The 25,895-nt window shown below is 44.2% G+C and overlaps 1 protein-coding gene across 1 annotated transcript in view; it reads left to right on the forward strand.

The window, feature by feature from the left end:
* LOC126041890 (fibrillin-2-like) overlaps positions 1 to 25,895 on the forward strand; it is a 111,811-nt gene that overhangs the window by 14,444 nt on the left and 71,472 nt on the right. Inside the window, exons 2-5 of the mRNA XM_049808258.1 lie at positions 2,682 to 2,764; positions 4,953 to 5,051; positions 9,728 to 9,823; positions 11,903 to 11,998. Of these exons, the coding sequence (XP_049664215.1) occupies positions 2,682 to 2,764; positions 4,953 to 5,051; positions 9,728 to 9,823; positions 11,903 to 11,998 (374 nt within the window). The remainder of the gene's footprint in view (positions 1 to 2,681; positions 2,765 to 4,952; positions 5,052 to 9,727; positions 9,824 to 11,902; positions 11,999 to 25,895) is intronic.

Consider the following 25,895-nt stretch of genomic DNA (forward strand, 5'->3'; position numbering starts at 1 on the left):
TTCTGCTGTGCATCCTCTGTATATCTGCTGCATACCTGCTTTATGATTGCTGTGTGTTTTCTGCACACACGTTGTATGTATGCTTCATCTTTGCTGCGTGTCTTCTGTGTATCTCCTGTGCATCTACTGCAATCATGCTGAAGGTGGAAGACTCATGTATGCCTGGGTAACTGATTCAGGGTTGTCTGGAATCCACTACCCTCTCCCAGCCAGAAGAGGAATCTGCTGCCCTAAAGCACTACAAGTTCTTGCCAAAGTCCAGACTAGAATCTGGTAGATGGGCACTACAGAGTGCAGCTGAGATTGGCTGTTGTGCCCAGGGCGCACAACCATCCCAGCACCCTCTGCCTTCCCACTCCTGGCTCGCTGCAGGAACTTCAGAATGGCAACCAGAGGAAGAAAATCTTCCCCAAATGCACACCACTCAGGCAAAATTTCCAGGCAGAAACAAAGGCAAGTTCAGGAAAAAAAGACTAATGGCACACCTACTATAACAGAGACATCAGGATCTGAGGAAGGACAAGCAAGACAATTTCTGCAGTAAGCACTTCACGACATGGGAGGGAAGTAGAAACGTCTATGCTTAAAGCAGTTTCGACACAGCCACAGGTAATGGTTGGGGTGCTGTTTTAAAGGAATGAAGGGAAGCTGAGACAGTACCTGCCTTATTATGCATGGTTCTTGCTGGTGGCAGAATAACAGGGAAATAAAAAGAGACTGTTCCCCGGAAAATGAAATTAATTTGCTGATCTAGCTGAAGATCAGGGATGAATCGACACATTTTCAGAATTGAAAAAACCCCAAACAAATCAACCAATGCTTTTGGAGTTTGTAAAAATCGGATATTGTTGTTGCTTCAGTCTGCCAAATCCATCAATTTGCTCCCATGTGCCATCTAGCCAGATCTATTTCTGCAGGTAGCTGTGATATGCTGGTAGTTGTGGAGGTGTACTTTGCAATGAAATGAATTACAGTGAACACAGAATCGCAGAATCACAGCATGGTTGAGGTTGGAAGGGACCTCTGGAGGTCATCTGGTCCAACCACCCTGCTCAAGCAGGGTCACCTAGAGCTGGTTGCTCAGGACCATGTCCAAACAGCTTTTGAATATCTCCAAGAACGGAGAATCCACAACCTGTCTGGGCAACCTGTTCTATGCTCAGTCACCCAAACAGTGAAAAAGTGTTTCCTCATGCTCAGGTGGAACCTCCTGTGTTTCAGAAACAACCCAAACTGCATAGCGGAAAATTGCCAAATCTGATTCATTCACATAATCCCATCCTGTCTGTGCAATGATGATGATAGTTACTATCATCAGCCCCAGGCAATCTGCTGAAGTGGTTGATGTAGAACTTAATTAGTAAAATTTAGAATGAGGATATGGAAATTTTGGACAACAGATCCTGACAAAATAATCTGATATTTTCCTTCTCTTAACAAAGAGAAAATTAAAGGGTGGTGTAACAACCTACATAGGTCTACTGGATGAAGAGACTTTGTTAACATATGGTTCTTCAATGCAGCAAGCAAAGATATAACAAGATCTAATGGCTGAAAGGAGAAGCTAGATAGATTCAGACCCCAAAATTAAGCTTAGAGTTTTAACAGTGGGGATTATTACTCACTAGAAAACCTCCAAAGTGTATGCTTATTCGCTGGTGATTTTAGTTCAAATTCTCATGCATTTCTAAAAGATGTGATCCCTCAGTAAATCTCCAAGAAGAGGTTGGAGGGTTGCTAACCAGGGTCCAGACAAGGTCTAAACTCTCTGCCTACACTTACCTCTCTGCTGCCTTCCCCCACCTGTATGATCCTGTGTTAGAGCCCCAGCACCTCTGCAAGGGGCTGTGTTCTCATGACTCTACACTTGACAATGTCACAAGAGTATGAACATTACCTAGGTTTGTGGTTTTCATGTTTTCTTTTGGAGATTTTTCTTGGGAAGTCTGTTAGTTCATGTATGGATGTGTGTAAACATACAACATGGTGTAAATGCCATGCTGAGGTATATGCTCAGGCTGGGTTTCCTGCTGTCTTTGCTATGTGACATTGATTAAGCCATCCAACAAAAAAGTGAAGACAAAGAAAACTACGGGCAGCCTGTCTGATAGACAAGTTGGAGTGTGCAGGAGTTTAATTGCAGAGTCGGAAAGGAAGAACAGGACTTTGTCCACCTTATACATAAACAGCACTGCTAAGCTATGTTCACAAGAGACAGACGTCCTCCTCCTGTGCAGCTTATCAAGACATTCACTTGCTTGTGGTCTCTAGGGTTGTCTGGTATCTAGGTCTCTCTCATCCCACAAGGAAATGCAGGTCTCCAACTGACTGTGTCTAACCTTGTGGGTATGGTCCCATGCCATGGCTTTGTGTCAGGGTAGCTCTGGCTGTGCCTCAGTTCCTCACTCCTCCATATAGTCCTAAGAGGGTCACTGTAAGATCAGAGCCCCAAAGCATTCTGCACAGGGAGGTCAGAAGTCAGTTATTAAAATAATATATGGTGGCTCCTTTTGGTGGGAATTAGACATGGCTTGTTCAAACTCACGGTGAGGGAATGGAGTTTGGCAGAGAAATGTCACACAAGAAGGTCTTCAACTGCTCTCCTGCAGCGATGATACATGCTGAATTTTTCCAATGGTACTGCATAGAAACAGAGGAAAAAAATTGTTTTTAATTTTCAGACCCAATGTCTGTGGCTCGAGGTTCCATTCCTACTGCTGTCCTGGCTGGAAAACGCTGCCCGGAGGGAACCAGTGCATTGTCCGTGAGTATCCATTTTCCTGTTAAGGGCACCAAGGGAGCTAACTGCCATGTGGGAAGGAATGCATATCTCACATTTCAGCAGATGACAGAACATTTCATAATCCACTGGGACAGGAGCAGCGATTGCTGGGAGTTCTCATCTCTGCTAGTCTTGATTAAAGCAGGGTGGTTGCAATTGGTCCCATTTAGTGCGTGGCCTTTTATCTTCTGCCAAATTGCCACTGTGTTCCTTGTTGCTTGACAGTTTGTGTGCCTGCTTTAGAAGATTAGCCTCAAAGGAAAGCTATTGGTGACTCCTGAGAAAGTTATTTTAGAGCTGCTTGTTTAGGTGAAATAATTCAGTCAGTTTCTAGAACAACAGCTAGACGCTGACGTTGCAAACTTGATGTCATGAGACGGTGTCTACAAGCAGGAATTTGCATCTTTCTTTGAGCGGCCATCCAAAGCAGGATGCTGATTTAGATAAATCACACCTCTATTTTGGCAGGTAGCTTTCCTATTTGGAGTAGAGCATTATTGGACTCCTAAGTGCTGATACACTCCTATAAAATCCATTAAGGGGCTGATGGTTTGCATTTCTGTCAATTAAAGGCATGAGCTATAGGGAGGATGCTCCCATGGGAAGTGAAAGTCAGCTTAGGAGTAAATAAATGAGATTCTTACTGGAGACAATAGGGGTATTTGCACTCCATTTAGTCATGCTTCAGACTGAAACACAGCAAATACACTGGATATATTAACCATAACCTGGATATACAGAATAGCAGACAGCACTATGGGATGCTTGTATCTCCTAGTATTTTAGCTTTCTGAATACATTTTCTGCATTTAAACACGCTTGGAATTGTATGTGAATGCCCATTTCCAAAACTTCGTAAAAGTAATTGACAGTGGGAGGTTTCAAGTTGAGGAAAACAGTAGACTTCTCTAGGGGGATCTCCCACATAATACAGGTCATATATTTCAGAAGTAATTCCACCTTCAGAGTCAAAAACTCAGTCATCTTGGAGACAAACACCTTGTGTTTCCTAATATAGAGCTGTCTGGGACCTCAAATGTACAAAACTGAGCCCAAAGCTGCAAATACTCTCTTCTCAAAGGAAATGGTGTCTGTTGTATTATGAGCGATGGGGCCAGTTAATGTGTCCTTGCACACAATGAGTAACCAGTCCCAGAGTATGGCTTTTTACTCACTCAAGAAAGAAGGGCAAAAAGGAGGCATGATGTCTCAAGAGTTAAATGCATCCGACTTCACCCCAGGTGATGGTAAGACATGGAGTTCTGCACCCTCTCCTTTCCCCACAAGAAGAGACAGGCAAACTCCTAAAATCCTCCTCAGATCCCTTGGATGTATCCCACCAAGGATGGAGTTTAATGCTGGCTGCAGCGAAGGGTTAAGGAACTCACAGCCAAATAGCTGCTCAGTGGCATGCAGGGTTAGCGACATTCAGACAACTCTGCTGACTTTTCTCATAACTGTAAAACATGCCATCTGGGCTGGAGGTCCTCAGGGGACTGTGTGTTGTAATTGTATTTATAAAACACACAGAGATGAGATACTTTCATGGGGCTCTAATAAAATCTGTGCTTACACAGGTGGAACAATACTGCCAGCTATGCTCTTGGCTCCCATGGCACAGGAAGGGGAAGAGATTAGCAGGGGTCCCAGGCAAGAAAGGATGGGGATTGATTCGAAGGCATCCTGCTGATGCATCTCTGGCTGACTCAGGCTCAGCCCCTCATTCAACAGGAGATGCATCTCAGTAACAGCCAGTTTCCTCAATGCCAGACTGTGGACTGCAAAATGCTTCACGGAAACACAAAAATTTTAAGGAAAAGAACAACCTGGCTCAGTGTGAATGTCACTTGTCTCTGCTGAGAAACATTTTTAGCAGGCAATAGTGAAATGTGTCTTCCCCATCCTCTGCTGCTGAAAAGGCAATGTGGTAGCAGGACCAGCCACAGTCTGTGATAAAAGGAAGATGTCTCCAGGAACTCCCTGTGAGCAAGTGGGTCCTTCCTACTGTTGCTCAGCCCATGCCGAAGTCCTCAAGTGTTACCCCAGCTTCGTCCCCAGGTTATTCTTAAAAGACATGATTTCACACCCTTTTGGCAGCCAAAAGTGCATCTGCGAGCAAGTTCACAGACTAGCACATTGTGCTAATCACTGTGTCCTATTCTTCCTCCAGCAATTTGCAGGAATTCTTGTGGTGATGGATTTTGTTCACGGCCAAACATGTGTACGTGCTCCAATGGACAACTTTCTCCCAACTGTGGCTCAGCTGGAGGTAAGACAACATTGCTGGTGATTCTTCTCCCTCTGCAGTAGTTATGTGCTCTCTTAAAAATTTCCCAGTCACAATGAAAGGAAATCTCTGAAATATTTTGTGTTTTGGCAGCCAGGTTCTAATCCGAATTGGGTAGTAGTCACAAAATCTTTCATTTCTTGTGGCGCTTTTACTAATGGTCCTCATTGCCCTGATACCTGGAGAAAACAGGCAACCTGCTTCCAATTTCTGCTACTTTGGTATGAGAAATCCTACAGGTTGCAGCTCAAGAAATCATATCTCACAGCAGCAAGTAGCAACTCTTCTGCCAAAGAGTCTATCGACCCCTGGCTGTCCTTTGAAGTAGAATTAAATCTGGCACTGCTTTTGTTAACCAGATAAATATATTTTTTCCAATGGAAAAATTACTAAGTTTTTCTTAGCCTGTGATTTGGATGTCAGGGACCATTGCCCAGCATTTATAGCAAACTGCAGTGACATGATGAAGTTGCACACTGGCAAAGTTGGGAATGCAGAAACTGCATTGCCACTTTTTCTGCTTTATTCTCCCTTCTCAGACCTTCAGGACAAAAAACTGAAACGCTCTGGGAAGAGGACTGGGCGGCTGAGTTTTCTGAAAACAAACTATGGAGGACTCAGCAGCGTGACAGTCACATATGCAGAAAGCAATTCCCATATCCCTCTGGTAGTCCCTGCAGGACATATTCAAGACCAGATCTTGCTTGCAACCACTGCGTTACCCTGCAGCACATGGCTCTGCACAGAAAACACTCCTTTTGCTTGAGTCTCGATCCTGATAGCTGATGGTCTTGTGTGCTTTCTGGAAGGGAATTATTGCTCCTCTGTACCCTTTTTTCCACTGGGTTGTATTGCTGGAAAGGACCTGGGAGTTATGGTAGACACCAGGCTGGATGTGAGTCAATAGTCATATAACAGAGGTCAATAGCCACAAGTTGCCACTTGGGATGTTCAGGCTTGGGATCTTGAGGCATTACAAGAACTTTTGTACACTGGAGTGTGGTGCAGTGCTAGGACAGGTAACCAGAGCTGTGGGGGATCGGTCTCCTTGGGGGGTTTGAAGACTTAGCTAGACAAAGTCTTAGTCAGCTTGATCTGGGGGGGCGGCTAGATAGAGATGTCCAGCAAGCCCTTCCACCCACGCTCCTGTAAGCCAGCACAGAGACCCACCTGGGTCAATGCAGGCTACACACGAGCCAACAGGTCTGCCCGAAAGGGCTTCACTTTTTTCTAAAGCCAGTAGCAGTGTGTGAATGGGGATTTGCCTTCATTCTAGATCTCCAAATGATACTGGGTGACCATTTGCACCTGACTGTATAAGCAGTCCACCCATACGTGATGACACTACTCAAACACACCAGTGAAAAACCCCCGAACCTGCAAGCAAAGGAACAGAGCTGTGGCACAGTGTTGTTTTAAGAAGGCTGATTTTGCTAGTGCCCTATGTGAAATGCAGAAGTTAATGGGATTTCATGGAGTCTTTTAAGGTCTCAGATGACCATTGCTAGAGACAACCCAGAAATTTATTTTCCATTATTGCCCATCTGTAGGCAAGCTATTGTTAATAAAGTGACTCGCAGGCATCTGATTGAAGGCCAGAGAACTAGCCCCCTCAAACCTCAAAACCACATTCAGGGTGTGACTCAAAGAAGGAAATTCCCAGAATCTGATTCCAAAGTGCCACGTTGTGCTACAGCCCTGCAGATGTGCCCTGCAAGCGCTCAGCACCAGAGCCTATGCGTGCGCTGCTCCGCAGACCTTCCCTGTGCTTTGCTGAGAGGAAGGTGCTGGAAACTCAAAAGTTTCTGGAGTGAGGGTCCATATGTTAGCAATCATGGAGGAATGCAAGGAATGCTGTAAGCACTATATACGTTTGGGCACAGACCTGGCATTCCCCTGAGCCTGGGGTGGATTTCAGCATGCACTTGGGGGGAGGGGGGGGGTAGGTTCCTCTGCAGGGGCTTCATCAAATCTGGCATTCATTGTGGGGATGTTTGGATCTGCATTTATCATGAATGCTTCAGGGAGGTAAAGAAGACAAATTGTGCATTCCAGAGGCAATAAAAGCCACTCTGCCTCTCTCTGTCATAACAAAAAGCTTGGTTTCCTACTTCAGGGAGTAAAGATATTTTAGGAGTAATTTGCAAGTGACTGTTTAGATAGTAGTAGTCAGTAAGCAGACAGAAAACCTGCCTGCAAACTCCACTACTGATGGCTGGCAGAACAGCTGCAGCCGCTGATCCTTTAAAATAAATTGTAGAACTAATCCAATCCAATCCAATCATGGGAAAAGTTAACTAGGGCGAGCTGTCATTCTCTTTTTCCTAGAACTTCAGCCTCTGCTACCCTGGAAAATCCTGACAAAGCATAACAGGCCTCTCAATTCTTGGTTGAAAGATGTTCTTCTGCACTTCAAATCTGCAGGGGGTTCTACCAGTGCCAGCCTTGGAGATAAGTCAGCTGGTGATGGGACTTCAGGGCTTTTGGGATCATGGCAGAAATAAGAAATGAGACCTGCTCCGTGCAGGTCCCGGAACAGTCCTTGCCAGTTAGTTGGAAAGTTGCTGGATGAGCATCATGACTCTTCTTATGTCCACACCCTGAACTCCCCAAATTTCTCAGCTTCACTTAACCTTACCACTTGCTGAATGCATTGAATGTGAGGCTCAGGGTGCTGTGTAGGGAAGAGCTCTGACAGATGGACAGCTCTGACAGACAGACACTTCCTAGCTACCTCTGTCTCTGGGCAGCCCTCCCAGATTTGCTGTATGTAATGGCTTTCCCAGGACTGATTAATTGTAGTGAGGGGTGTAGGGTGAGCATGTGCTGGAAACAGTGCCTTTTCCCAGAGAGACTGGTCTCATGTCTGACAATCTGGGCAATGCTTTGAAGCCTCAAGCTTAGTTTCTCTAACGATTAAGCTTTCATCTAAATTTGGCCTGATCTCTGGCCATAGAGCAATAGGAAGAATAGTAGACATCATGACTAATTCAAACCACACTAGCAATGCATGGATTAAATGTACAGCACATGTGCCGAGCATTTTGAATGCAAAGCTCTGAGACTTCCCATTCTGCTCGTCCTTCCTTTCAGGCTTCCTCTGAACAAGGCGTCAACCATATAATTATCCCTATTGGACACTTCTGAGTCCTACTACCTTTTGGACAGACATTTCACTTGCACTGGCCCCATCTCTTCCCTTCTTGGAACTGATGTAGCCTGCACAGAGAAGACACAAGCCACAGCTGAGCATCCACTCACATATGCACTCTCCAGCCCCACCTTCTTCAAGCTGCCAAGTCACGGCCCCTCCTATCCCTGGCAGACAAGAACTGTGGTGTACATGCTGAAAAACAGTTTTCACATAACTTGCTATAACCTCAGGCACTTGCAATTTGAGTTGTCACATCTTACAAAGGAAGAATGCATTGTTCCAGGCGTTTCAGTAAAGAATGAAAGCTGTTTGACCTGTATTTGTAACTCAGTGTTTAGTAGTAAACCTCCCCTTTTGGGCTCTTCTACTTAAACACCACATTCCTTAAACATTGAATAGTGATGAAACAGTTAAAGCCAATACTGGCTTTGTGTCTACATCAGTATAAAACTTCCCGACTCTTATTTATTGCTATTGTTTTCCCACAGTGTATTAGTCACATTCAGTGTGTCATAACCTAGTGTGAAAGCTGAACCCTAACATAGAAAGAATAGATGATACGTGCTTTTCTTTTCAGATTTCTTAAAAAAACCCTCTTGTATTAAATGAACCTCACCAATAAGGCCACATAGTAATTGTAAAAGGAAGAGAAATATCTTAAAAATTGATAATTTTCCCCCGCCAAAGAAATTCTATCCCCCCAAACATCTCATAGGTCTTTTAATATGAAGGCGTTTTAAAGATTAGACAGCCCAGAATGTGAAAAGCGTGTTTTGAAAATGGAGCAGCAATCTAAAAGAATACTAAAAAGGGTATGAAAATATTTGAAAAGTGTAGTATCCTGAAAGAAAGAATTGTTTAGAATGACAGTTATCAAATAAAGGGAGATATCAGGAAATATGCCCTTACTCACAGTCACATGAGCTATGGCAGGACGTCCTGTAGAAAGGACAAAGCTGCAGATGTTTAATTGGGGTAGATTCCGTAATGAAGTAAAATGATGAGTGTCTTTGATTTCTGTGGAATGAGGCCTATTTATATTACTCTAAAAGCTGTTTGCCATAAGAGAACAGTGATACCTTGCCTTGTATGAGGTGGACTTGAAGAATTACATCCCCTAAATTGCTCCTAGTTTCACACTGCCTATGGTGTTCATGGCTTTCCCCTATCTGAACAGTTCAATACTACCAGGTACAGGAACAATAAAAATGTCTTACATCTAGGGAGTAAAGAACAGACTGTGGTATTTACTTTTGTAAGCAACTCTGGGGTAATTATACGTCAGTAAAAGTGCAAGCCTTTAACCACACCATGGGCTCATATCCTACCATGGGAAGTCAGCAGTCTCTCCATTTAACTTGAAGGACCTGGACACCTAACATCACCCTTAGATTCTGCATTGAGACAAGAAAGTTTTGAACATCCATTACATGCGAGGTGTTCACCTCCTGTCACGGACAATTTGTTGCATCATTGTGTAATATTTCCCTGCTCTTCTCCACAGTCCAAACCTGCAATGTGAGATGCATGAATGGTGGGAGCTGCAATGAGGAGTCCTGCCTCTGCCAGAAAGGCTATACTGGAACATACTGTGGACAGCGTAAGTACTGGCAGCACCTGCTGTATACGTGGTGAGCTGAAGGGCAAGGCTAGATTCATGCAGCCTCGTGACTAGAGAGGTCACCTTGCACACACTGATGTACTCTTCGATGTCATCCCTGTATTCTCCTCTCCGTTGGAATCTCAGCCTGCTCTCCTTAGGGGGTATAGTTATATATCTATATCTAGATGTATTAGATATAATTTCACTGTAAATATATATAAAAATATATATGCAAATATATAGGTATATTAGATATAATTTCTCTGTAAATAGTTTTAGATAAACAGCATATTCTCTGCGAACGGGCCTTTTGTGGGAAACCTTCATTTTGGCTCAGATGAAGTCTTTCAATTAGAAGAAGAAAAAGAAAAAACCCCAAACCAGCCAACATTTTTTGATTATAAAGTGCGCCTGGTTACATTTGGGGGAGTTCACTTTTTAGTTCTGTTTATTTGACAACACTGACTTTCTATAGGGAAACATCAATATAGTAATTGAAAGAAATTTTTCAACGTTTTATGACTTGGTTTTCTATTTTGCCAAAGCACCTATACCTTTCATAGGGAGAAATTCAGTTTTTTTCCCCTAGTTTCCCATGAAAGATATTTGGCAATTTTAAATCATTGCTCATGCACATTGTAGAATTAACAACCAAACAACTTAGGTGCCATCTTTAAGAATTGTCTAGTAAGCAAGTATGCACAACAGTTTTTAAAAAGAATCTCTGATCAAATGGAACTTCCCAGGCAAATTTCCAATCCCTGTATCAATGTGAGATTCACTAAAGTCTTCAGTGAAGTCTGTGAGAATTTTTTTAAAGATGGGCAAACCACCATATTTCCCCTAAACTTATCCTCAGCTATGACTGAATCATATTTGCTGAAACTTTCCAAAAAGTTCAACTAAAGGCAGACACACCATATGGAAAATTTCATTCTGAATAGCTAAAGCTTGGGAAAATTATAAGTAACAGCAATCCGGGGCTTATAATGGAACGTGCTAGGCAACCTTAATTATGTGCTGCTACCAGCTCCACCTATAATATCCTCAGTAGAGTTTTCATAATGGTTCAGATATTGGCAAGACATCACTGACAGGGTGGGGAACAATGGAGAGTCCCACTGGCAGCATCCCAGCAGAGCAGATTTCGGCTTCCTCTGCTCCAAGATGGGTGTAGCCTTTGAAGGCTGTAAAATGCGGCAGTACCTGGCCTCTCTGCAGCTCAGAGCTTAGCACTAGACCAGTGAGGGCCACGCTGAGGTATCGTACAAGATTGCTGTGGACCTCGCCTTTCATGAGTTTATATTCTTCTCTTCTTCAATGCGCTGGTGTTGCTGGGCAACTGAGTAGCTCAGAGAGTGAAGCTCCGTATAGGAACTTTAAGAGGTGTCATAACAGTCATAACAATCTCATTAGTCTTTACAGCTACTGAGATCTTTTTAGTAGGTCAATGGCATCTGTCACAACCAGCAATTGCTCATGTCATGTGCAGAAATGTTCCTACATCCTGTTCAATTAGCTTAGTCTCAGCCCAGGACCTAAGCAGCAACCTACTCCTTTGACTTCAGTCATAGACTATTGACTGCAGTTTTTCAATAAGGGTAGCAGGTCTAATTTTAAGTCAATGAATACTTGTGTGCTGACCAGACTGGTTCTTCACTGCTTTGGGTACATGGGTTTAAATGGGTGACTAGTCTCCTCTCCTCACATTTCACTGTTGTCATACGTTAAACATTTGCCTTTATGCAGTTTCTCATTTTTATCAGTTCCTCTTGACCTTGACATTTAAATCCCTATGCTGACCTGAATGAACTGAAATTCCAGAGTGTAGGAAATCCTCTCAAGTGAAATAAGAGTTTATAGCCTTTTTATAAATGAGTTCATTCATAAACAGGAAGTAATTTTCCAGGAAAAAATATTAAGAGTTTTCTCTGTATGTTCACTGCATGGAGGAGACTCCTGACGGGTGAACAACACAAAGTAGGTGATATTCCAAGTCCTGCCAGCACCACACGCCTCACACTGTGGTTTCATTAAGAGCAGAAATCACTGATTTCTCTTTCTATTTCAAAATAGCTGTCTGTGAAAATGGCTGTCAGAATGGAGGTCGATGCATTGGGCCAAACCGTTGTGCTTGTGTCTATGGATTCACCGGTCCCCAGTGTGAGAGAGGTAAGGAACACATTTTCATGATATTATCATTGACAGAGCACAGGATCAGGAGTTGTATATTTAAGCACGTGTATTAAGGATTCACAACTTTATGTGAATTTCTGCTCAATTCCTCTGCCTGATGATACAGCCTGTAATGACAACCTCATACCCAAAACACTTCCTGAGATCCCTGGTTATTACATGTGCAGGATGCAAAGTGCCTACTGACTGCACGGCTGGTCAGTGTCTCTAGATCCTCCTCTCCACATGTGGGCCCTTGTAGCTGTTTGTTAAACATCAGTAAAACCCTGTGCTGAGTACAAAAGGGGTATTTTTCTCTTGCACATTTCCCTGTTTCTTGTCTTGATAACCTGGGAGTGGCTTAGAAATGCTGGGAAGCCCCTTAGCACAGCATCCTCATGAAGGGAAGGTAACACCATCAGTCCCTTCCTAAACACTAAGAGAGAAGAGAAAAGAAACGTAAGCCAAAACTTTCAAACATGTGATGGGTTGACCCCAGCTGGCAGCCAAACACCCATCCTACGTCTCTCTCACTCCCCTCTCCCTTGGGATGGGTAGAAGACAGAAGGAAGTCAGAAAGACTCATGGCTGGAGATGATGTCAGTTTAATAAGGAGAGCAAAAGCTGTGTGTGGTAGCAAAACAAAATAAGGAATTGATTCACTACTTCCCACCAGTGGGCAGACATCCAGCCAATTCCTGGGAAACAGGACCTCAGCACCTGTAATGGTGTCTTGGGATGACTGACACTGTAACCATCTTATATCCCCCCCTTCCTCCTTCTTTCCCTGAGGTTTTATTGCTGAGCATGATGTCATATGGTATGGAATATCCCTTTGGTCAGTTCTGGTCACTTGTCCTCGCTGTGTCCCCTCCCAGCCTCTTGCCCAGCACCAGACTACTAGACTGGGGCTGGAAAGAAGCCTTGACATTGTGCAAGCACTGTTCAGCAACAGCCGAAACACTGGGGTGTTATCCACACAGTTTTAGCTACAAAAGCAAAAAACTGCACCACAATGAGGAAAGTTAACTCCATCCCAGTCAGACCCAAAACAGCCAGCTAATTTTGGTGCCCATCTTGAGTTACCCTGAGCTGGACTTGCAGGACTCGATGACCTTAAAGGTCTTTTCCAACCTAAATGATCCTATGATTCTATGACTCTCAGTGTTCGCTGTTCCTGCTCAGCACTGCAAGTACGACTCACTGCAGCTCTTGCAGAGGAATGACGTCTAAGGAGTTAGGGACCACACGCAGTTAGGGACCACATGCAGAATGCTGGTTTAAGGACTTGGCCAGCTCGCACAGGAACTCCATCAGACATGGGTAGATGGCAGTTCACCAGGCGAGCACTCAGGTCCCCCATCAGTAAGATCATTTCTGCAGCCTCCTACCTCTCTCACTATATAGAATCAGATTCCTGCAGCAACTCAGTTTATTGTCTGAATTTGACCTGTCCTGTGTGCTTCAGGAGACAGTTACTTTTGGGTGAAGGAGGTCAATACCATGTACCATGAAAAATTAAAACTAATGATGTCACCAATGTGAATAGCCGATAATATTCAAATGAACATGGACCTGAAACCCCAAAAGTCAACATTCCGACCTTTGCAAAATTATTTTCACAGATTAGTACTATAATTACATGAAAGACCTTGAAAATTATGACCAGAACTTAAGGTTTTCCATGAAAGTACCTTATTGTAGTAAAAATGTTTCAAAAGGAAGCATAAGCCAACTCTGGTTTATTGTAAACCTCATGCAGTTCGATGCCAGCTGCTCATCCAGTATGAATCGAAACAGCTCCAGTAAGAACCACAGTTTTCACCAGCTAAGCATATGGCTCTTAGTGACATGTGGCTTTGCTGTATTTTATCCAGCCAGCATGTGCTGAGTGGCTAGATCAGGTTTACATTTGGGCAGTGTGGGTATGACTGAGGTTTTGGCTGAGATACGAAATTTCTCCCTTTCCTGTTGGCTTAAATGGACATCTCACGACACTGCTCTGATATGATTTTTGGCAAGGTCAGAGTGGCACAGAGCAGAAATGAAACTGAAACATGAAGCCAATGTGCAAACTCCCAGGATTAAGATCAAAGCACCCTGGAAATATTCTGCTTTTCTAGCCTCTCGCTTTCTCGAGATTGGGCTAATTCTGTTTAACTCCATGTCCAAGGATTGGACTGTTCTTGCCTTTAATGTTTTTTTCCAAGTTGGGGATTCTTGGCAACATGATTTAGAGGGTGAGATAGGAATAACAGTTGGTTTCCGGTAGCCCAGGCATCAGCCAGCCCAGCTTGAACAGTGGCCAGCAGAAATACACAGAACTCAACATAGTTGTGCAATGTTCCCTGGTTGCAAAAGTATCTACTGAACCTAATGGTGCAGGTGCCCCATAAAAGGCCTCTGCTGTGGTTTGAACCTCACATTTATTGGACGCAGAGAAGGGAAAGCTTTTTAAGAGCCTCCACACACATTTATTGAAGTAACCTTTCATTCTTCTAGTCTCCTTCTTTGTACTCTCCTGCAAACACAGGTATCGGTCGAGCACTGCCGTTACATATTCTTTAAGCCCTCTCCCTGCCTTTTTCTAACACCCCCCCCCCCGCCGTGTACATGCAGATGTGGATTGCTGTAGTTATGGAAAGGAATTATGATAACAGCCTTTCTCTTTTGAAGGCTCTACCTTGCAAGATTCCTTCCCCTAAACCCCTAAACCCAAGCCCCAGAACTGTGTCTGTAGAGCCACTTACTTTTTTCCTAGCTCATGGGGATCTGAAGTATTGAGATTCATAAATCGATATGGACATTGGCCTTGATTGAAAAGAAAGCTAGACATTTCTTAAAGAAACTTCTGGATACAGCAATGCCAGGGGGGACTGAAAAATCCAACTGTCCTGACTCTTGTGTGTGTGGTAGTGGAGGGGGTAGGAGAGAGAATGGAAGAGGCAGGAAAAGAAGGGGTCTGAGCAGGGGCAGACTTTGGAGACATCTTGTAATGTATAAAATTCTTTAAATAAAGAGAGCATTTTTACAAAGCCTTTAGAGATTTGGTTTAGTCCAGACTTGTACTAAGAGACAAAACAAGCTCTCCAGCTGTGTATACACAGGTCTTCCCTGCCAAGACAAACAGAGCGCTTGCTTTGCTAAGAGATGTTAAAAGTTACACTTTTCAAAGAGGCTCCTGGCTGGGCAGTCTGTGAGTTTGCAGCCAGGTGAGGTGGTTGTGACTGACCTACCAGAATAATTAGCGTGACAGCAAAGAACTTAACCCTTCCAAGGAGAAAATTAATTCCTGCTTCATCACTAGGCCTGTTAAGATGAAGTCCCTAAGCACCAGACTTACTGGAGACATGACCACTGTTGAATTCCTGTTCAGTTTCTCCATTTAAAGCAGCCACGGTGTTTGACATGTTTACAAGCATCCTTGGGAGTCTCCAGTAACAGGAGACTCAAGTAGCAGGCTTAGAAGCAACATGGATCATCTATAGCTCTCCATTTATCTCTGAGTCTCGTTCCTAAAGATTTTCTGAAGAAAGATTAATTCAAAGCAGAGCCTGAAACCCACTGGTTTCATATGGAGGAAGTACAGCTTTCAGCCCAAGGCTCCGTGGTGATGCTCTCATAGCACGGCTGGATAGGTGGTTGAGTACTCTGGAAATTCCTTGGATTCCTGCCTGCATCTCTGTCGGCAGAGAGCTTCCATTAATGCCAGTTACTGTCTAGCAAGACATCATTCACCTTCCTCTTTCCGACACAGAGTAGCTACTGTGGTGTTTCTCACGGAGGAACCATTGCTAACTACAAAAAGCAGCACGCTGGCACTAGGCAATAAGAATGCACTCTTGCACTCTAGCATCCTTGTGTCTGCTGCTTCCAGACCACAAAATGAGAGACTGTCCTGGCTACAGAGCACGAAGAAAATGACAGGTAGTTTAAGCTGGCTTTCACTGCCTTTCGGGAAAGAAAGCAGAGATAATGTGATACGTACAGTCATTTTGCTATGTGCTGTGAGATGTCTACTGATAGGAACCGTCTGGGCTTGCAGATCAGACCACACTCAGCTGGCAGAAGAGAGGACGTGTTGTAGGATACATCTCTCCACCTCTCCCAGCCCCCTTACTGAAATGGGGCAGTTGGTTTGATCATAGCTGGGTATTGTGGAGATTTTATGTTCTGAGCATAGGACAAAGCAGTATGAGCTCTGCTGCTCCATCCTGAGTCTGGCCCACTGCTTGTGCTTGTTTGCGCAGCTCATTACATCACCCTGTTACATTTCTCCGTAAAACAGTAGACATTTTGCTGCAGCACGAGAACTGTGAGGAGTCACCAAAGGGTTGCAGGAGGGCTGGTAAATCAACTGCTAGCAGCGATAAGAGCATGATTGAGGCAGGACTGTGTGTTGAGCTACAGTCAACTGTGCATTTGCTCCTGATGATGTTCCCAAATAAGCCACCTCAAGGCTAGAGCCACAGTGTTAAATAAACCATAAGATGCTTCAGACTGAAAAGTTGTGTTAAGAGACCAGTCTGGTAGGAAGAATGGGCTCGCTCCAGCTCATATTGCTGTGGCTGGCTGGCTTCTGGACCAAGAGCTGGTTTGCCTCCAGCCAGCATGGATGCACTGGATATTTGATGATGTGCTTTTACAGGCGGAGATGTGACCTCAGCCTAAGAAAGGACACTGAATATTTTCAGCTTGATATAAATGCCAGGAAATGTGTTTTTTAAAGAGCCCTTCTGTATCAAAATTCACCAGTATCCATGTTTCAAGTGTAGCAGAAGCAGACCAGATGATACCTCACACAGAGATGGCCCTGAACTGATGACTCTTTGGCTTTGCAACTTGCTGTTATATTTGGGGACCTCATCTGACTGCTCCTCTGTCACTCATCTGCTTCTCTACCAAAGAGCTCTGTAGGAGAAGCCTCTTGAGCTCAGCACAGGCATAACCAAGAGTACAAAGGGATTTCCTTCAGCCAGGACAAATCTCTAAGTGGTTTGTTCAAGCTGAAATGCCAGTCTTCCTCATGAACATTTCTTCCCAAGAAGACCTGGATAAAATGGTGCCATTACTTCAGGAAGAGTCTTTGGTCAAACACACTTTACATCCTGAGGGCTGTACCCTCTTCAGTAGTGCACACGCTGGCAGAAGTGGCTAGTTGACAGTATCACAGAGGGGTGGGATGTCCCTTAGCAGAAAAGTCTTTCTTGTAGAATGTGACAACCTGTGAAAGCACGGGCTGCCCCTGGTCATTCTGCTGAAGCAGGGCAAAGGGACTGAAAGCTGAAGGAAAACAAGTTCAAATTGGAAAAAACAGATGATGTTTTTAACAAGGAGGTCTGTTTCAGCTGGCTGTCTTTGACAGGAACGTGCACTACAAAACCTCACTTTAGACCTCTGTGGGACAGGTGTGTCCAGCTGAGCACAGCGCGCCGTGAAACCTTATAGATGATGGGCTGATAACAGCACTGAGGGGCAAGATTCACTGACCAAATGCAGACATTTCCTTTAGGATGATTGTATACAGAGGGGTGATCAGTTCTGCCACAGACATATGGACTATGGACTTCTCTACATTTAACCAGGTGAATCCCATCTCTGGAGTCTTCAGATCAAGAGAGAAGGGCTTTCTAAGGATGTGTTGTGGCTAATCCATATGTGGTAGGGTTTAGGCAAGAGTCTCTGGTTGTCATGCGCTAGCTTGCTTGATGTTGGGACTTCAGACCAATTCATTCTTAACGGATTTAAAATCTGTAAATGCCTGAACAGTGTAAAGATAGTTGTCTGTAGGCTTCTCTCTGCTGCAAGGCACAGCATGGTTGCCACGATCTGATTGTTATATGTACAGAAGATAATACCACACAAAGATGCTAACTTGTTTCAAAGAACACAGACCTGCATTAGTCCAGCTAATATCTGTGCTGAGGAGTCGGGATTCTCACAAAGGCTCGTTAGCTTTGTACAATTGCTGTTGTTTGTAGTGTGGCCATTAGCTGTTCCTTTGCTCTCTGGAGGTGTGCTTTCCTACAGGATTTGGGGTATCAGTTTAGACTGGCAAGCAGTGAAAAACGTGCCCATCTGTGTTGATGAAAAGAAGGCATTCAAACCACACAAATCTATCCGATTACAGATTTATTTAGGGTTTTAATTTGACTTTATTTCACTATAACCATAAAAAGAGATAATTTTACTTTTAAACTATAATAAATTAAATTCCTGAATGCTAAGCAACAGCTTCTGCTGCTGTACACTCAACAAGCTGCATGTTCAACAGCTCAGGGCTCCAGTAAGAGGCTGCTTTGTAATGGAAGCAATCTAGCTACCTTCACACTTCATTCAGGAAATACTCCACTTCAGAGGTAAATACCTTAATAGCTAGGTACTCAGAGAATCTTAGCATCATTTCCTCTCTCTACTTGACATCTTCAGGGATGAAGAACTACTGAATATATTGTATAATCCCAGCAGCCTTTGGTAACCTGAACTCACATTACATCAGTGTCAGAGGAAAAGCTGCAGTACAGAAAAAATGAAACTGTGGGGAGAGAAGCCAATTTTTTTTAATAGTTTTACAGAAAAATGAAACATTTTGATGTCATGTCTCTGTTTTCACCCTCCTTCAAGTAGGAAAAAATTTGTTGTAAAAAGTGACAATGTTTGACTCAGGTGAAGGTGTGGAAGCTCCTCCTGATTCCAAGGATGAGGTTTAATTTGGGTTTTTTTCCATCCAGATGCTGAAGTCTTCACTGTGGATGCCAATTGGTACCTCTTGTGAAAGAAAGTCTTTATTTACTTTGGAAAAAAAAGAATTTTAGAGTGACATTCTTGATCTTTGTGGAGACTGTGGTTCTTATGATTTGTCTGGTTCAGAAGGCCCTTGCTATGTCTGCATGTCCTTTCCTCTTAATGGTGCAAGATTTCCAAAAGTTTAACCAACAAACTTGTGGGGTAGTGTTCTTCAGGGCAAACACTTCTGGTCTGAGCTGAAAGCCAGCTGTGCTCCTAAAGCCTTGCATAGTTCCTCCCAAGTCCCATATCCCATGAAGAGTCTTGGAAAGGATTGTGTCCGTGTAAAGATAATGGCAAACTTAAAACTGGCATCCAGTGTCTGAGTTCTGGCTCTTCCTTAGCCAGTGCAAGAAAACAAAGCCCTATCACTGAATGCAGTGTTTCAAACGTGTGAACAAAAGCAAGGTTAGAGCCACAGCAGGTCCTAGATATGCAACATCCATGGAAGAGGCAGTGTGTATCTCCTGTTCTTCCATAGTCCTCACTGCAGGACTGTTCTCTTTCCAAAACCATAACCAGGACTGGGTTGGATTGAAGTGAAAATGCTCCCAAACGGCAGCTTCTCACCAACAGAATCTATGTCTTTCAACAATTCACAGCTGTTTTCAAGAGGTTCTCATTTCTCCTATTTCTTTCCAAATACCTTGAGGACTGACAACCATTGAATGAGGAGGACACAAGCTTTCAAAAACTGCCATGTGTAGATGGGTTAAACCGTCTACAACCGTCCTCTAAAAGAGGAAGACTGAGAGCCTGTGTGTGGACCTTGATCCCATCCCGTGATAGAGCCTTGGTTGGTCTCTTTGCAGCAGGTCTCCAGATGAAGCCACAGCAGCAGTCAGTGAAGAGAAGATCATATTCTGCATGTCCAGTGCTTCTCCAAAAGCACTTGGGATATAAACAGAGTGGGCAAAATCGGGTCCCAGGCATAAACAAGACATAAACTTAGTACATGGGAAAAAGGACAGATAGCATCTAAACTGCTACTCAATACATTTTACTTTAAAGCTGTTGCTAATTTTCATCTGTTTTCTTCCTGCATCTCCATTATTCTGCTTATATCAAGATACAGCTTTTTATATTTTAGCATGTATGTAACATGAGGATCTCCTTTGATGTACACTCAGGGAAGATTTCTGAGTCCCCATAACATGTCTGTGTCTGTAGATTCACCAAAGTTTCAAAAGGATTTTGATGTCTTTTTTTTCTGGAGGGTGGCCTTGTGAACCCAGGGTTCCTTATAACTCATACAATTCTAGTCCTGGAAGAAATGTCCATTAACAGTGAGTCAGACTAATGCAAGTCCCGGGATTAGCGTATTTTTATATGCTATATGAATTTCTCAAAGATCCTTACTGTATAGGACAGCAGTTGCTCTCATCCTCCTAATTTCATTTGATTTCTATCAGTCTAACTGCCACTTATCCATTGTCCTGAAATATTTAAGCACTAGAAGAATTGCATAGGGAGGCTGTGGATTTTTATATCTGTAGGTGTTTAAGAGCAGGTTATACAAATATTTGTTAGGTCTAACTCTGGTAGTCAGTCTTGTCTAAGGGAAAGAGAAATTCAAAATGATCTCTAGCATTCCCTCCAGCCGTAGCTCTTCTAGTGACAGACACTCCATGCCATATATAAACAGAATACATGATCCAAAACACCATCTTGTAACTTACAGATGGATGCTAGTGAGCTTGTCTCAGTATAAACGGCACTTTAATCCACTCAGATTTCCAGATGGTGGGAATATTGCAGAATACCCCATTATTCTTGCTTGTAAGGCCTCTCCAACCCCCTTCTGAGAAGAGTTATTAAGAGTGGCTTTGTCTCAGCTTTTCTGTTTCCTCTTCATAATGATTTTTTTCCCCCAAATTTTCAGTCTAATTTGGAGGCTTAGGAGAAATGAAGCAGCCACACAGGATGTGTCTGATCCCCATGCGTTCATGTAAAAGCCATAGCAGGAAGCAGCCAACAGTAACGTGGTCCCTTTGCTCACTCCTGCCTAACTCAGGTCACAGTCCTGAACTTCCGAAATGCCGCTCCTAGTGAAGTAATCCGTAGGGATGTACATATTTCATACCTTTAGCTGGAAACTCCCCCAGAGCCAAGGCACGCAAGAACATACAACATGCTAGCAAGAAAGGGACCACAAATAGTTCATGGAAATTCAATGATATCTGAGATAACTTGGAAAGGTCCTTAATCTCAGCCTTTGCATTTCAGATTAAGGTACGTCAAATTCATTAATTTGAGCTGCCCAGAAGAATCTTTGTTCTGGGGATAAATGTCAGCTTGGCAAAAATATCTCCTCCATACAACCTCTGGCTGTGCCTGAGGTCCATGAACATTGTAAAGCTGAGCCCCAGTCCATCTGCTTTTCTGAAGGAAGAGTGACACACAGCAACAACCCCAGAGGAATGGAGAAATCCCAGAAACGTGGACCGGGATGTGGCTCCTGAGACCAAACTGAAATTTGCTTTGCCTGGGCCTCCACATACATCCCCTGAGCTGCAAGGCTGTGCCAGGCTGTCATGAACTCTTCTTCATTTCTTGGGTTTCAGTTTTCTGGGGTAGGAAAAAGGCAAGGGAAAGCACTGGCTATGGTGGCTCCTTTCTGCCATGCCCACTCAAAGCCGTCTGGGTGGTGCAAGTATAGTATGCAGCTGAGACATGAGTTTGCCAAACACTCGGCAAGCCCTTCTTCCTATCAATTCTGGATTAAGCTTGAAATTACTTCAACCAAAAATCTTATGGAGGAATGCTATTGGCAGCAGTTAAGATTTTTTTCCCCCAGATGAGCTTTTTAATAAAAGACTGCGTTTACAAAGAGATTTCTCATCCTTGTTAGAAACCAGGGGTTCAGCTGATTTTTCCTAGTGCTCTGCTAATCCAGTTGTTAAGACATAAAGCAGAACTTGTAGCTGAGATGTGTGATGGAGTTCCTTCTCCTCAGCCTGCCTCCAAAGGTGAGGCATAAGCTCCCATTTCTCTATATTGTGGTAGAAAAAGCATTTTGATAATCAACTGCAGTCCAAAGAGCTCTGACATCTACTGCTATAACTTGCCTGCCTTTATGCAGAAAGGTCTGGCAGAAACTTCACCATGAGTGGAATGCAACTCTGTACTCAGTTGTAGGTTGCCATTTTCCTCCTGCAGACAGGTTTACTTCATAAAATAATTATAGTTCTGTGAAACCACATTTCCCTCTGATCTCTGCAGAAAGCCAGTCATAGACTGCTGGGAATATTGGTGGGATGTAGACGCATCCTGCACATATAATTTTCCTGCATGCCCATGGGCTTTATGGTACAATCCTTAATGAGACAATCACATACTACTTTTCCCCTGCCAGAGAGTGGGCAGCACTCCCAAAGCACAGCTACTTAATACCTTTGTTTGCTGCTTGGTGTTCAGCATGTAGCTCAGAGGCCCATTCCCTCTGCAAAATGGGAACCAGCCTCTGGAATCAGAATTAATTTCCTTCAGAGACCTTCATGGAAACAGCATTCCCAAGATTTACCTTTAAATCTGACAGGAATGTTTTTACTGGAATTTTCCAAAACTGCTTATCCTGGGTACAAACCTGTTTCAGCCTGAACAGGTAAAATTTGGCAAACGTACAAGTAATAGCAAAGAGGGTCTTTGCAAAGAGATGCATGAGTCAACCTTGTCCAAAGGCAAGCCATTTGCATTGCCACTAAGAAACACGGGAGCGTCTGAGTCAGCTGTAACTGAGTGAGCCGAGGAGCCTGGACCGTCATGGGTTGGGACCTTCTTGTCTCTGCAGCTGGCACCTCATTCCCTGCGCCGGGTTGGGCAGGAAGGTGGCTGGCTTATCTTCTGACCCTTCATCGCTCTTGGATGCAGTGACATGTGGCTTTCTCTCCTTCTCACTGTGGGGAGGGGTGTCCATGACCAAGAGTAGTCTGATGTTATTGAACCTGCTGATCCTTGTGGGAGAAAAGCGGCATGAAGATAAATGCCTGTTTCCACGCTTCACCCAAATCTGGAGACTCTCTCTGCAAGGGCTGTAAGCAGCCCTCTGCTAGCTGACTGTGAGGACTGCAATAGAACATCACATCACACTCACAGGCTCAGTGGAGCACGTTTGGAGGTAGATGCATGAACAGCTGCAGTTCCTGTGCACTGATGTCAACCCAAGGCTGTGCATCAACCCGCCGTTCTCTGCAAGCCCATAAAGATGACGAGGAGGAACGCAGACTGGCAGGAGAGGCATTGCTTGGTCCACATCTACTCAAAGGCCCTTGGGCGGTTCGGCGAATGGGCATTCGGCTCACGGTGGCACAGCTGCTCCAGGCCTCTCTGGCCAAGCAGGGTCCACATACATGCCCCATTTGTGGCAGGGACTTGGAAATCTTCCCACTGAAAACAAAGACAAAGCCTGCTAAAGTGTACTGGGATAAGAAGATGCTAAGGAGAGCGCAATATTTCCACTTCCATTAATACAGTCTGAGAAAAATCTAATAACATGCTCTTTGTGTCTACTTGGCCATTTCTGAGACTTCTTCCTTCTATTTCAAGATGCTTTAGCTGTGGATAAGCCTCTTCCAAAGAACACCTTGCTCTGCCTACCACAAGCATTGCATTGCCACTTTTGAAATACAAAAGCTTTGCTGAATGCTGCAACGGACAGATGAAGATGACTGCAGCTCATGCACAGTAACATTAATACACTCAGGCAAGACCTGTAAAACTAACCACATTGTTTGGAAGTCCTTGCTCAGTAGTGTCCTTGCCATTACTTCTTCCCAGCTCATTGTCCCAAAAGGAAGGTAGGCAAAGTCCACAATCTCTCTGCCCAAAAATGCTTCTCACTTGGCAGACACAAATTTCTCCTTCCCTTGTCCTATCAGGGACACACAATCAGCTGTTCAGGAGGAATCCCCCCAAATTGAGTCACAGCTCAGCCCAGCCCAGCCACCATCTCCTTATATTCTTTCCCCTGATATGCAGGAGCCTGCCCACAGCCATGATCTCTGCCAAAGGAGTCTGAGAGGTGCAAGTCTTCCCCCCGGGGCACGTGTGTGTGTGGGGAAGAGTCTGGAGCTACCAAACCCCACGCCACCCCCAGCACCTCCATTCCTGCACCTCCATCTCTGGACAAACTGACTAGACAGGTATTCAACAGCCCACAGCATTCTGACCCCGTGGTCTCTTCCAGGACGGAGGACATGGCATGGCAGTGCCAGCCCCCTGCTCAAACCCTCAAACCCTCCCAGGCATTTCTACAACTGCTGGAACCACTGGCCCCGTGTTACTGTGTGTGCGCTTTGTGCCTCAGATGCTGCTGTAGTGGAGAGCCCTTGGAGGAGGGTTGTGCATGGAGCTCTATCTCAGGTTTCATCAGGCTAAGACTTTGACAGGAAACTGTAAAAATAGGACAGGAAAACTTAAAAAAGTTCTCCCTTTACTATTTCCTTTGAATATGTTTTTTCAGCACTTGGAATGTCTGGCCTTATAAACTGCCCCAGCCAGCTTTTTCTTTTCTGCAAAAGTCCAAACAGTTAAACATCAGGAATGTGGCTGTGTTTGTATGAGGTAAGGAAATGACTAGGTGGAGAAAGTATTCCATGAGAAAGGAGCCCTTTACGGAGACCCTCATGCTGTTCTCCCTGCATCCACCATCCCCCCTCCCACCAAAGCTGTCACGTATCGACACAGCCTGAGAGGCTTAGCAGATATTTAGAGTTGCGCTGTGTGCCGAGACCTACGATCAGTGTTGTAAAATCTCTGCATTCACGTTTAGTGCAACAGAAATAATCGCAGGATTTTTGGTTGGCTCCTTTCGGTTGGTTGTCTGGCTGGCGGCTTTTGGATGCTGTTCCCCTGTGTACTTTCCCATACGTTCATGGTCTCTCTATAAGCAGGGCATGAACTGCCCCATTAAGCATTTAATTTGTAAGTTATCAGCTCTCCCGGCAGCTCCCAGAGGGCACAGCCAGTCTTCTCCGTGGGGTCTCTGGGGAACACCCCCATCACAAGCAGCCAGAGTCTGTGTGGGAATCTTTTTGGGTAGAATTTGCAGAGGCATCTGCCAGATTAGTGCCTCGCCTTGGTTGCATCGGCTCTCGCTCGCTCCCAGAGCTCCAAAGCCCAGAAGGTTACAGACAGAAAGAATTGCAAGGCTGGCCTGGGGGACCAAGCCTCCTGCTGATGGAAATCATTCACTCAAAATAGAAAAATAGATATTGGGCTTGATATCCACTCTCCTTGCTCTCCTGTACTCCGTTGCTGGAGCTTTTAGAAAGCGACGTGGAAGCCTGCCAAAGCCTGGGGCATGTGTTGTAGTGACCTCATCCCAGCGAGGTCTGTAGCTCTCTGGGGATTACTTACAGGCCACGTTTCTCCTTACTGTTTTAAGAAAAAGCCTTCAGCGAAAGCATTGTTTATTATGAGAAGGAATTTGATTTTTAGCAAAGAAAAATCTCTTCTTCCTTGCTGCTCTCTTTATTTATTTTGTAAAGAAGGAATTCACCCAGCCCATGGCCTGTCTCACGAGGGGATTCCAGCCGAATGGTGCCAGAGAAATGGCAGGCTGAAAGACGGGGTGAGAGCGCGGCAGAGAGCTCTTCAGTCCCTTCACCTTCCTTTTAGCCTGGACTCTGCAGATCTGCTTACACGGCTGGGGTCAGGCATATTCGTGTTTCTAGGATTGTGTTTTAAACAGCAAGGAAAGTAGTGCAATTGTTCCTGCTTTTGCATCTTCACCCAGGGATCTGGATTCCCATTGCAAGCATTAATTTACTCGGTGATACCCTGCTGGGTAGATGGATGTTATAGAATTGGAGGAAGCTATCCTTTTTCTTGTGAAAATTTTCAAACAAAATGCTTCTCTTCAAAAGTTCTTTGTCAAAACCTACCAATTTTCCCCAAGGTACAGTAACAGCCAGTTAAAAGAGAGTAAAATGTTAATTTTAAATGCCTTTTGTTTTCCCCCTACAGCAAAGCAGTAATTTAAATTGGATATGAAATAAAGTTGTAAATATTTCAGGTTCAGATACTGTTTCAATTCAGGTGTTGTTACAAAACATTTGAAAAATGCCCTTGTTTATGGAAGTGTTCAGTTTGAGTTCTCCTTCAAAGA

This window comes from Accipiter gentilis, chromosome 8 (assembly GCF_929443795.1).
Source record: "Accipiter gentilis chromosome 8, bAccGen1.1, whole genome shotgun sequence".
In the NCBI taxonomy this organism is placed as follows: domain Eukaryota; kingdom Metazoa; phylum Chordata; class Aves; order Accipitriformes; family Accipitridae; genus Astur; species Astur gentilis.